Source organism: Epinephelus fuscoguttatus, linkage group LG9, assembly GCF_011397635.1.
Source record: "Epinephelus fuscoguttatus linkage group LG9, E.fuscoguttatus.final_Chr_v1".
NCBI classification, from domain to species: Eukaryota; Metazoa; Chordata; class Actinopteri; order Perciformes; family Serranidae; genus Epinephelus; species Epinephelus fuscoguttatus.
In genome coordinates, this window is record NC_064760.1 from 24,104,208 (window position 1) to 24,117,502 (window position 13,295).

General features: G+C 42.4%; 1 protein-coding gene across 8 annotated transcripts in view; it reads right to left on the minus strand.

Annotated features, from left to right (window-relative positions):
* Window positions 1-13,295, minus strand: part of LOC125894504 (protocadherin alpha-C2-like) — a 232,042-nt gene that overhangs the window by 176,041 nt on the left and 42,706 nt on the right. Inside the window, exon 1 of one of the 8 annotated variants that reach the window (XM_049585957.1) lies at window positions 10,701-13,174. The exons of 6 other annotated variants lie outside the window; for them this stretch is intronic. In XM_049585957.1, the coding sequence (XP_049441914.1) occupies window positions 10,701-13,061 (2,361 nt within the window). In that variant the 5' untranslated portion in view covers window positions 13,062-13,174. Of the gene's footprint in view, window positions 1-986; window positions 3,345-10,700; window positions 13,175-13,295 lie in introns of those variants that run through there. One more of the 8 variants, XM_049585958.1, reaches the window with a different exon arrangement.

Consider the following 13,295-nt stretch of genomic DNA (forward strand, 5'->3'; position numbering starts at 1 on the left):
AGCACTTTCCTAAATGTACATACTGAACCACTGATGATACATACAGAACTGACGGAAATCCTACCATTTACACAATCGGCACAGAAACGATCCTGCCACTAGGAAGTGAGAATATTTTCAGGAGGTGGAATCACAAAGCAGTGACGACAAGCTCGTCTGACGCTGACTTTTTACATTATACTGACACCATGCGACATTATTTCCTACTGCAGTGACTTGAAGGATGTGATGCACATTAGGTCAATGGAAGCTTGTTTTTTAACCATAAAAATACTCTGAGTAAAGAGATCAGGAGGCTGCTGAGTCTGTAAACAAGCGGCATGAAAAAAAAAACGTCTTCTACTTTCAGCACCAAGAACAGCTATCCAACATTTTGCAGTTCAGCATACCCCCTTCATTAAGCCACTGTTACATATTGTCAGCTGAGTTAACTTGAATAGCTTTTTCACATTGCCACAATGTACTTGCGATGTTATGGCTTGATATAGCTTACTTTATCATCATGTGTTGGTCATGGCTAAGTGAAGGAGTACTGACGAAGCGCACACACACCAGTCAAGCATGAGTCAGCTCACTTTTGCTCGTCCACAGTTTTAAATTGTAAAGTTAATGTGAAAACTTGAAGAAGGTTGTAAAAGAGTACAAGTAGACAAGATACCAAATCAACATAAAAAACCCAACCACTTAAACAAATAACTGCAGCAAAATAAAACGTTTACAGGACAACAGGTCTGCAATCATTGTTTGTATTATTGCCCGAGAAAGTGTGCGGGATGCCAACCTGGTAATAAAATCAAAGGTATTTTGATAGTTAATGAGGGTACTGACAAAGTACAAAAAGGACATAATTACCAGGAGAACCGGGGAAGCAAACCAAGCCAGTACCATGCGATGCAGAAAATTACCCGTGGATGCATAGTTGATATGTTTAGTAAACAAGCAATACTGTTAGTTGCTTCAAAATTTGTAATTGTACTTTTCCTTACCTCTCCAGATCCCCTCCTCCTGTCAGGGAGCACTAGTGTGTTGGCATGGCTGCCAGGGACTATCGTAGATCCTATACTCATCCTGGGTCCAACTAACATGTAGCGTTTGTCTCCAGATCTGTACTGGATGCTGTGACACAGTGTCCCATCATAATTAGCCTCTTGTAGATATTTGGAAGTATAGTCTGTGGATTTGGAGCACTGCATTGCAATCAGCACGATGATACTGATGATAAAAAGTAGAGAAACTGAGCCCAAAGTTATCATGAGGTAAAATGTCACATTCTCCTCCTCGTCAACTTTAGTTGCACTTTTAACATCAGAAGCTGCAAAAGCCTCTCTGGGCTCCACAAGTTTGACAATGACAGTAGCTGTTGCTGAGAGTGAAACGTTGCCATTGTCTTTGACCAGTATGAGCAGTTTATGCTCAGCCTCGTCTGTCTCTGTGAATGAGCGAAGTGTTCTGATCTGTCCTGTATAGCGGTCCAAAGCAAAGAGACTGTGGTCAGTGACTTCCTGCAGTGAGAAGAGTAACCAGCCGTTATATCCTATATCAGCGTCATAGGCTCTGACTTTAGTCACCAAGTGTCCTGCGTTGACATTGCGGGGAATCTCCTCCACACCTTCAGCAGAACCGTTGGAGCTGACTGGATACAGGATGACTGGAGCGTTGTCGTTCTGATCCAGAATGAACACGTTCACTGTCACGTTGTTGCTTAGTGACGGAGTTCCTGAATCCGTGGCAACAACTTGGAACTGGAAAGTTTTCACTGTTTCAAAGTCGAAACTTTTTAGCGCCAAAATGTCTCCATTTTCAGAGTTTATGTTGAGAAAAGAAGTCAATTTGTTATCAGTGTTTGAGTCTCTGACAATATGATAGGATATAAGCGCATTGTTGTTCTCATCACGATCAAAAGCTTTAACAGAAAACACAGAGACTCCTGGTTCATTACCTTCAGTGACATAGAAAGTATATGGACTCAGTGAAAACTCTGGACTGTTGTCATTCACATCTGATACAACAACGCTTATTGTCTTTTCAGATGATAATGGTGGTTGACCAGCGTCTTTTGCAGTTATTGTCAGCTCATATTGTGACTGTTTCTCTCTGTCCAGAGGAGATTTGGTCACTAATGAATACATTTTGTCTTGTAACGATGGTGTTAAAGCAAAAGGAACATCCTCACCTATGGAGCAAATAACCTTTCCATTGAGCCCAGAGTCCAAGTCATTTACACTGATCAGGGCAACTGTAGTTCCAGGTCTGGAGTCTTCAGGGATGGAGCTTGAAAATGAGGTAACTTCGATCTCAGGTACATTATCATTAACATCAACTATCTTGATAATCACACTTTTTTCCGTAGCTAGAGGAGCAAGACCTTTGTCCATTGCTTGAATTTCAATCTCATACTTATCTTTCTCCTCATAGTCTATTAAACCTTTAACAATTATCTCACCTGTTAATGGATCAATGTCAAAAAGTTTTAATAACCTTTGACTTATAGTGTTAGTAAACGAGTAAACCACTTCTCCGTTTGGTCCTTCATCTAAATCGGTTGCATTTACTTCAATGACTGTTGTGCCTATTGGAGCGTTTTCAGAGAGCGTGGCAGAATAAACATCTTTAGTGAAAACAGGTGCGTTATCATTAATATCCAAAACATTTACGAGAATATTCATAGTACCAGATTTCGGAGGTTTCCCTCCATCCAGTGCGGTCAGCACTAATGAATGACTTCCTCTAGTTTCCCTGTCTAAAGCCTTTTGAACAACTAATACTGGTGTTTTCCCGTATTCTCTTTTATCTTTAACTTCTAAACGGAAGTGATCATTTTGGCTGAGTTTATACTGCTGCACGGAGAAATGACCACTGTCTCCATCCCGTGATGCTTTTAGCTGAAATCGCGCTCCGGGCAGCACAGACTCTGAAATCACCACCGTTGTCTCTTTTTCTGTAAAATTTGGTGAATGGTCATTTATATCCAGCAATTCCACACCAATATAATGCACCTCCAGAGGGTTTTCTAACACAGTTTTCAGATTAATTAAACACGTACTGCTCTGCGCGCACACCTCTTCTCTGTCAATCTTCCGGCTCACATACAGGATGCCATCGTTTTGATCCACATGGAAGAGATGATCCGCATTACTCGAAACAACCCGATACTTCCTATCTTTCAGTGTGCTTTTATCCAATCCCAGATCTTTCGCTACATTTCCAACCACAGTTCCTTCGTTAACTTCCTCGGAGATGGAATATCGTATTTGCGCTGAAGCCACGCTCCACAAAAGCACAGCAACCACACAGCCGACCAGATATCCTCTCGCCCTCCGTCTCCCGTATCTTCTTTGTTCCATGGTTAAACCCGAAACATCAGTGGTCCAACACACGAACAACAGCTTCGTTGTAAAGAGAATCCAAGCGCTTTCCTAAATGTACATATAACCACTGATGATACATATCCAGAAACCGAGACGAGCCGACAATTTGCACAACATAAGCACAGAAACGATCCTGCCAGTACTGAAGCGATAACGTTATCATGAGGTGGAACCACAAAGCAGTGACGATGAGCTCGTCTGATGCCGTCTTTTTACATTACACTGACACCATGCGACGTTATTTTTCACTGCAGAAATCTGCAGAATCAGAATGTAATGTACATTAGGTGGATGCTAGGTGGTATATGACAGAGGGAACCGGTATCTCAAACAAAGCCAAACACTTTCAGCACCAAGGACAACGACCGTGACGTACTGCAGTTTAGTTTACCCCCTCTGTTCAGACATCATCATATTATGTTTCGGTTCTTTATTTGTACAGAGTTGACGTAAGCAGATTTTTCCACACCATCACCCGTTAACGGGATGTTATAACTTACTCAGTTAAGTTAGTTAGTTATGGATTGTTCATGGCTAAGTGAAGGCGTATTAACAATGAACACTCATATGTCAGCTTTCATCTGCGCGTCCACAATTTTAAATGATCATGCCAGTGTAAAAATAATCGAAGACTGTTGCTAGAGTGCAATAGACCAGATACAAATTCGACCTAAAACATCAACAATGGCAAAGGCCATAGATAAATTGAAGAGCCACAAGCATTGTTCACATCATTGCCCAAGAGAAAGTGCAGGATGTCAAGCCAGACAATCACAAAGTGGGTAACTACTATAATCAGGAAATAGTGTAAGTCAAAAACGGACATATGGTCATGATTGTGAGGAGAAACCAGGGAAACTGACACATCCAGTGCTGTAATGTGCAAAACATTACCCAGGGAGGCATAGCTGAAATGTATAGCAAACAAGAAAAGCAATTAGTCCGAGTAAAGTTTGCACTTAAATATGCCTTACCTCTCCAGATCCCCTCCTCCTGTCAGGGAGCACTAGTGTGTTGGCATGGCTGCCAGGGACTATAGTAGATCCTATACTCATCCTGGGTCCAACTAACATGTAGCGTTTGTCTCCAGATCTGTACTGGATGCTGTGACACAGTGTCCCATCATAATTAGCCTCTTGGAGATATTTGGAAGTATAGTCTGTGGATTTGGAGCACTGCATTGCAATCAGCACGATGATACTGATGATAAAAAGTAGAGAAACTGAGCCCAAAGTTATCATGAGGTAAAATGTCACATTGTCCTCCTCGTCAACTTTAGTTGCACTTTTAACATCAGAAGCTGCAAAAGCCTCTCTGGGCTCCACAAGTTTGACAATGACAGTAGCTGTTGCTGAGAGTGAAACGTTGCCATTGTCTTTGACCAGTATGAGCAGTTTATGCTCAGCCTCGTCTGTCTCTGTGAATGAGCGAAGTGTTCTGATCTGTCCTGTATAGCGGTCCAAAGCAAAGAGACTGTGGTCAGTGACTTCCTGCAGTGAAAGAGTAACCAGCCGTTATATCCTATATCAGCGTCATAGGCTCTGACTTTAGTCACCAAGTGTCCTGCGTTGACATTGCGGGGAATCTCCTCCACACCTTCAGCAGAACCGTTGGAGCTGACTGGATACAGGATGACTGGAGCGTTGTCGTTCTGATCCAGAATGAACACGTTCACTGTCACGTTGTTGCTTAGTGACGGAGTTCCTGAATCTGTGGCGACAACTTGGAACTGGAAAGTTTTCACTGTTTCAAAGTCGAAACTTTTTAGCGCCAAAATATCTCCATTTTCAGAGTTTATGTTGAGAAATGAAGTCAATTTGTTATCAGTGCCTGAGTCTCTGACTATATGATAGGATATAACTGCGTTTTCGTTCTCATCACGATCAAAAGCTTTAACAGAAAACACAGAGACTCCTGGCTCATTGCCCTCAGTCACATAGAAAGTATATGGACTCAGTGAAAACTCTGGCCTGTTGTCATTCACATCTGATACAACAACGCTTATTGTCTTTTCAGATGTTAATGGTGGTTGACCAGCGTCTTTTGCAGTTATTGTCAACTCATATTGTGACTGTTTCTCTCTGTCCAGAGGGGATTTGGTCACTAATGAATACATTTTGTCTTTTAAGGATGGGGATAAAGTAAACGGAACGTCTTCATTTAAAGCACAAATGACTTTTCCATTGAGCCCAGAGTCCAAGTCATTTACACTGATCAGGGCAACTGTAGTTCCAGGTCTGGAGTCTTCAGGGATGGAGCTTGAAAATGAGGTAACTTCAATCTCAGGTGCATTATCATTAACATCAACTATCTTAATAATGACGCTTTTCTCTGTAGTTAGCGGAGCGAAACCTTTATCTGATGCTTCAATTTCAAGTTCGTACCTATCCTTCTCCTCGTAGTCTATGACGCCTTTAACAGCTACCTCGCCTGTTAATGGATCAATGTTAAAAAGATTTAACAAATCATGATTCATACCTTTGCTAAATGAGTAAACTACATCTCCGTTTGATCCTTCGTCTACATCAGTTGCATTGACTTGAATGACTGTTGTGCCAACTGGAGAGTTTTCATCGAGCATCACAGAATAAACATCTTTAGAGAAAACAGGTGCGTTATCATTAATATCCAAAACCTTTACTAGAATATTCATACTACCAGATTTTGGAGGTTTCCCTCCATCCAGTGCGGTCAGCACTAATGAGTGGCTTTTTGCAGTTTCTCTATCTAAGGGTTTTTGAACAAACAATATTGGTGTTTTACCGTATTCTCCTTTATCCCTAACTTCCAAGCGGAAGTGATCGTTGTGACTGAGTTTATACTGCTGCACGGAGAAATGGCCACTGTCTCCATCCCGTGATGCTTTTAGCTGAAATCGCGCTCCGGGCAGCACAGACTCTGAAATCTCTAACGTTGTCTGCTTTTCTGTAAAATTGGGTGAATTGTCATTTATATCCAGCACTTCCACTGCAACATAATGCACCTCCAGAGGGTTTTCTAACACAGTTTTCAGATTTATTAAACACGTACTGCTCTGCGCGCACACCTCTTCTCTGTCAATCTTCCGGCTCACATACAGGATGCCATCGTTTTGATTCACATGGAAAAGAGGTTCCTCGTTACTCGAAACAACCCGATACTTCCTATCTTTCAGTGTGCTTTTATCCAATCCCAGATCTTTCGCTACATTTCCAACCACAGTTCCTTCGTTAACTTCCTCGGAAACTGAATATCGTATTTGAGCCGAGGCCACGCTCCACAAAAGCACAGCAACCACACAGCCGACCAGATATCCTCTCGCCCTCCGTCTCCCGTAGCTTCTTTGTTCCATGGTTAAACCCGAAAACATTAGCAATCCATCACAAGGGCAACAGCTTCGTTGTAAAGAGGAAATCAAGTGCTTATAATGTACATTTTAATTCGCTTCCTTTATATCCAGAAACCGAGACGAGCCGACAATTTGCACAACATAAGCACAGAAACGATCCTGCCAGTACTGAAGCGATAACGTTATCATGAGGTGGAACCACAAAGCAGTGACGATGAGCTCGTCTGACGCCGACTTTTTACATTACACTGACACCATGCGACATTTTTTCTAACTACAGAAAACTGCAGGATGTAATACACATTAGGTGAATTATAGGTTGTTTATGACGGAGGAAACCGATATTTCAAACAAAGCCAAACACTTTCAGCACCAAGGACAGCAACCGTGACGTTCCGCAGAGCAATATACCCCTTCTGTTCAGACATTATCACATTATGTTTCGGTTCTGTACTTGTACTAAGTTGACTTAAGCATATTTTTAAACACTATCACCTGTTAATACATATACGGGATGTTATGACTTACTCTGTTAAGTTAGTTAGCTATGGGTTGTTCATGGCTAAGTGAAGGCGTATTAACAGACTCGTAAGTCTGCTTTCATCTGCCCGTCCACAGTTTTAAATAATCATGCCAGTGTAAAAATAATCGAAGACTGTTGCTAGAGTGCAATTGGCCAGATACAAATTCGACCTAAAACATCGACAACAGCAAATGAGGAGCCACAAGCATTGTTCACATCATTGCCCAAGAAAAAGTGTACAATGTCAAGCCAGACAATCACAAAGTGGGTAACTACTATAATCATGAAATAGTGTAAGTCAAAAAGGGACATATGGTCATGATTGTGAGGAGAAACCAGGGAAACTGACACATCCAGTGCTGTAATGTGCAAAACATTACCGAGGGAGGCATAGCTGAAATGTATAGTAAACAAGAAAAGCAATTAGTCTGCGTAAAGTTTGCACTTAAATATGCCTTACCTCTCCAGATCCCCTCCTCCTGTCAGGGAGCACCAGTGTGTTGGCATGGCTGCCAGGGACTATAGTAGATCCTATACTCATCCTGGGTCCAACTAACATGTAGCGTTTGTCTCCAGATCTGTACTGGATGCTGTGACACAGTGTCCCATCATAATTAGCCTCTTGGAGATATTTGGAAGTATAGTCTGTGGATTTGGAGCACTGCATTGCAATCAGCACGATGATACTGATGATAAAAAGAAACTGAGCCCAAAGTTATCATGAGGTAAAATGTCACATTGTCCTCCTCGTCAACTTTAGTTGCACTTTTAACATCAGAAGCTGCAAAAGCCTCTCTGGGCTCCACAAGTTTGACAATGACAGTAGCTGTTGCTGAGAGTGAAACGTTGCCATTGTCTTTGACCAGTATGAGCAGTTTATGCTCAGCCTCGTCTGTCTCTGTGAATGAGCGAAGTGTTCTGATCTGTCCTGTATAGCGGTCCAAAGCAAAGAGACTGTGGTCAGTGACTTCCTGCAGTGAAAAGAGTAACCAGCCGTTATATCCTATATCAGCGTCATAGGCTCTGACTTTAGTCACCAAGTGTCCTGCGTTGACATTGCGGGGAATCTCCTCCACACCTTCAGCAGAACCGTTGGAGCTGACTGGATACAGGATGACTGGAGCGTTGTCGTTCTGATCCAGAATGAACACGTTCACTGTCACGTTGTTGCTTAGTGACGGAGTTCCTGAATCTGTGGCGACAACTTGGAACTGGAAAGTTTTCACTGTTTCAAAGTCGAAACTTTTCAGCGCCAAAATGTCTCCATTTTCAGAGTTTATGTTAAGAAAAGAAGTCAATTTGTTATCTGTGCTTGAGTCTCTGACAATATGATAGGATATAACTGCGTTTTCATTCTCATCACGATCAAAAGCTTTAACAGAAAACACAGAGACTCCTGGCTCATTACCTTCAGTCACATAGAAAGTATATGGGCTTATTATAAACTCTGGACTGTTGTCATTCACATCTGATACAACAACATGTATTGTCTTTTCAGATGATAATGATGGTTGGCCAGAATCCTTTGCAGTTATCGTTAGGGCATAATGTGACTGTTTCTCCTTGTCCAGAGGGGATTTGGTCACTAAGGAATGCATTTTTTCTTGCAAGGATGGAGATAACGTGAAAGGAACATCCTCACTCAGGAAGCAAATAACTTTTCCATTGAGCCCAGAGTCCAAGTCATTTACACTGATCAGGGCAACTGTAGTTCCAGGTCTGGAGTCTTCAGGGATGGAGCTTGAAAATGAGGTAACTTCAATCTCAGGTGCATTATCATTAACGTCAGCTATCTTGATAACCACACTTTTCTCAGTTGTAAGAGGAGCAAGACCTTTATCTGATGCCTGTATTTCAATTTCATATTTATCTTTCTCCTCGTAGTCTATTGGACCTTTCACAGTTATCTCTCCTGTTGATGGGTTTATTTCAAAAAGTTTAAATATTCTCCGATTTACACTGTTGCTAAACGAGTAAACCACTTCTCCGTTCGGCCCATCATCTAAGTCAGTTGCATTCACTTGTACGACTGTCGTGCCTATTGGAGCGTTTTCATCGAGCATCACAGTGTAAACATCTTTAGAGAACACAGGTATGTTATCATTAACATCTAAAACATTTACTAGAATATTAATTTCGCCAGATTTCGGAGGTTTCCCTCCATCTAGTGCGGTCAGCAATAATGAGTGACTTCCCGCTGCCTCTCTATCCAAAGATTTTTGCACAATTAAAATCGGTATTTTACCATCTTCACCCTTATCCTTAACTTCCAAACGGAAGTGCTCGTTTGGGCTCAGTTTATACTGTAGTACAGAAAAATGACCACTGTCTGGATCTCGTGCAGCTTGTAACTGAAAGCGTGTTCCACTTAACACCGATTCTGAAATCTCTAACGTTTTCTCCGCCTCTGGAAAGCTGGGGGAATGATCGTTTATATCCAAAACCTCAACTCCAACATAGTGAACTTCCAGCGGGTTTTCTAACACTGTTTTCAGATTAAGCAAACACGTACTGCTCCGCTCACACACCTCTTCCCTGTCCAGCTTTCGGCTCACATACAGGATACCATCGTTTTGATTTACATGGAAAAGAGGACCCGCTGCACCAGATACAATCCGATACTTCCTGTCTTTCAACGTGCTTTTATCTAATCCCAGATCTTTTGCAACATTCCCAACTACTGCCCCTTCCTTGACTTCCTCAGAGATGGAATATCGTATCTGCGCCGAGGCAACGCTCCACAAAAGCGTAGCAACCACGAAGCAGACCCACAGCTGTGTCATCCTCCGTACCTCGCGTTTTCTTTGTTCCATGATCCACAACCAAAAATGTTATAATCCTTTACCGGAAGAATAGCTGCCTTAGAGAAACAACATCGTGCGCAGTGGCATGTACAAGCGTCCTTCTCTTTTCGATCTAAATCAAATATTGACCATTTACAACGACAAGTCGTCAGCTTACAAACGACGCTGCTGTGGTTTAAGGAGTAGTATCAGCAATGGGCGTTTACAAAATACAGCTGGCATGAGCCCTTGTGAAGCACTTGTGCTTTCCTGCACTGACACCATGCGATCTCTCTTTTCAATCGCAAGGATGTGAGAGAAACTGGAAGATCCCACTAACCTGCAAACAAGCAAGGGGACATTCACTTTTACCCCATGCACCGTAGCTGCAAATGCAATTCCGACATCGCACTCCTTTGTGTCTCTATATTCTAAAAGCATCCCCCTGAACTAAGTAAGGTGTTCCCCAAAAGCATTGTAACTTGTGACGCCATTAGAAATGGCTTGTAGAAAATCAGCACCATGGACAGTCAAAGTAACCACCTGTAAATAGCCCTTAATGTCCGCGTTTCTATTTTCAGTTTCAAAACATTTCTCAGTAAGTGATTCCAATCAAAGGTACCTTAACAGGAAGCACCATAAAACAAATGTTAAAATGAGCGTGGAAAATGATAGGAGAGTAAAACCACTGATCTTACCTCTCCAGATCCCCTCCTCCTGTCAGGGAGCACCAGTGTGTTGGCATGGCTGCCAGGGACTATAGTAGATCCTATACTCATCCTGGGTCCAACTAACATGTAGCGTTTGTCTCCAGATCTGTACTGGATGCTGTGACACAGTGTCCCATCATAATTAGCCTCTTGTAGATATTTGGAAGTATAGTCTGTGGATTTGGAGCACTGCATTGCAATCAGCACGATGATACTGATGATAAAAAGTAGAGAAACTGAGCCCAAAGTTATCATGAGGTAAAATGTCACATTGTCCTCCTCGTCAACTTTAGTTGCACTTTTAACATCAGAAGCTGCAAAAGCCTCTCTGGGCTCCACAAGTTTGACAATGACAGTAGCTGTTGCTGAGAGTGAAACGTTGCCATTGTCTTTGACCAGTATGAGCAGTTTATGCTCAGCCTCGTCTGTCTCTGTGAATGAGCGAAGTGTTCTGATCTGTCCTGTATAGCGGTCCAAAGCAAAGAGACTGTGGTCAGTGACTTCCTGCAGTGAAAAGAGTAACCAGCCGTTATATCCTATATCAGCGTCATAGGCTCTGACTTTAGTCACCAAGTGTCCTGCGTTGACATTGCGGGGAATCTCCTCCACACCTTCAGCAGAACCGTTGGAGCTGACTGGATACAGGATGACTGGAGCGTTGTCGTTCTGATCCAGAATGAACACGTTCACTGTCACGTTGTTGCTTAGTGACGGAGTTCCTGAATCTGTGGCGACAACTTGGAACTGGAAAGTTTTCACTGTTTCAAAGTCAAAACTTTTCAGCGCCAAAATATCTCCATTTTCAGAGTTAATATTTAAGAATGAGGTCAGTTTGTTATCTACACTTGCTTCTCTTAAAATATGATATGAAATTTGAGCGTTATCACTCTCATCGCGATCAGAGGCTTTTACTGAAAACACTGAAGCTCCGGGGCTGTTGTTCTCACTAATATAAAATACATATGGGCTTATTAAAAACACTGGACTGTTGTCATTCACATCTGATACTACGATGCTTATAGTCTTTTCCGTTGAAAACACAGGGTCACCTGTGTCTTTGGCAACAATTGTGACATCATAATGAGCAACAACCTCCCTGTCCAACTGCGACCTGGTTACAACAGCGTACATGTTTTCTTGTAATGATGGAGACAGAGTAAAAGGCACTTCCTCTTTGATAGTGCAAATTACTTTTCCATTGATTCCAGAGTCTAAATCACTGACACTAATCAGGGCCACTGTCGCTCCGATCTTTGAATCCTCTCTGATGGAGCTAGAAAATGATGTCACGTCTATCTCAGGTGCGTTATCATTAACATCAATAACAGATATCATAACACTTTTATCAGTTGTTAGAGGAACTGGTCCCTTATCAGACGCCTGAATGTCAATTTCATAACTTTTACTTTCCTCATAGTCTATCTGACCAATGACTTTAATTTCACCTGTGTTTGCATCTATACTAAAAACATCCATTAACTTTGAATCAACTTCGTTTCCAAATGAATATATTATTTCGCTGTTTGCACCCTGGTCCAAATCTGTTGCATTTACCTGGATCACTACAGTGCCAACAGGAACATTTTCTTTAAGTGTGGCAGAATAGGTCTCTTGGGTAAACACCGGTGAGTTGTCATTAACATCAAGCACATCCACAATAATTTCTATTGCGCCAGACTTCACCGGTTTCCCTCCATCAACAGCTGTTAGACGTAGCTTAAGTTTCCCGGCTGTCTCTCTATCCAGCTGCCTCTGCAGAACTAAAAATGGTACCTTACGGTCCTCGCCTCTATCCTTCACATCTAATCTAAAATATTCGTTATGGCTGAGTTTATATTGCTGAATGGAGAACTGACCTACGTCCGGGTCGCGCGCAGCCTGTAGTTGAAATCTCGCTCCGGGTACGGCCGACTCAGAGATCTCAAGCCTTTTCTCTTTCTCTGGAAAAACAGGCGAGTGATCATTTATATCAAGTATTTCCACTGCCACGTAGTGGATCTCCAGCGGGTTTTCTAGCACGGTTTTCAGATTGATTAAACATGGGCTGGTCCGGTCGCACACCTCTTCCCTGTCTATCCTTCTTTTCACATACAAGATACCATCATTTTGATTCACTTGAAACAGGGGCTCGGTTGAGCCCGCTACAATGCGATATCCTCTGTCTCTGAGTGCGCTCTTATCCAGCCCCAAATCCTTTGCTATATTCCCGACGACGGTTTCATCTTGAACCTCCTCAGATATCGAGTATCTGATCTGTGCAGAAGCTCCGCTCCATAAAATATCCAAGACAACCATGAAGGCAAACCAACTGTGTCGCTCCCTCCATGCTTTGCGTCCTCTTTGTTCCATGATTAGAAGGCGATGAAGAACCGTTCATTCACTACGTCGTAATGAATGATCAGTGAGACTCAACGCCTCATCTTTTTAAACCATACCCAACGTCCGTTTTAACAAACAGCCGAAAATAAAACACACTGCTCCAAACCGCGATCTTACGCTCAAGTCTGCTGCTGTTTGAGTAAAATGCAAGTGCTCGGTCGAGATAAAGCTCGTGACGTAAAGGGCTGACAGATCCACAGAATC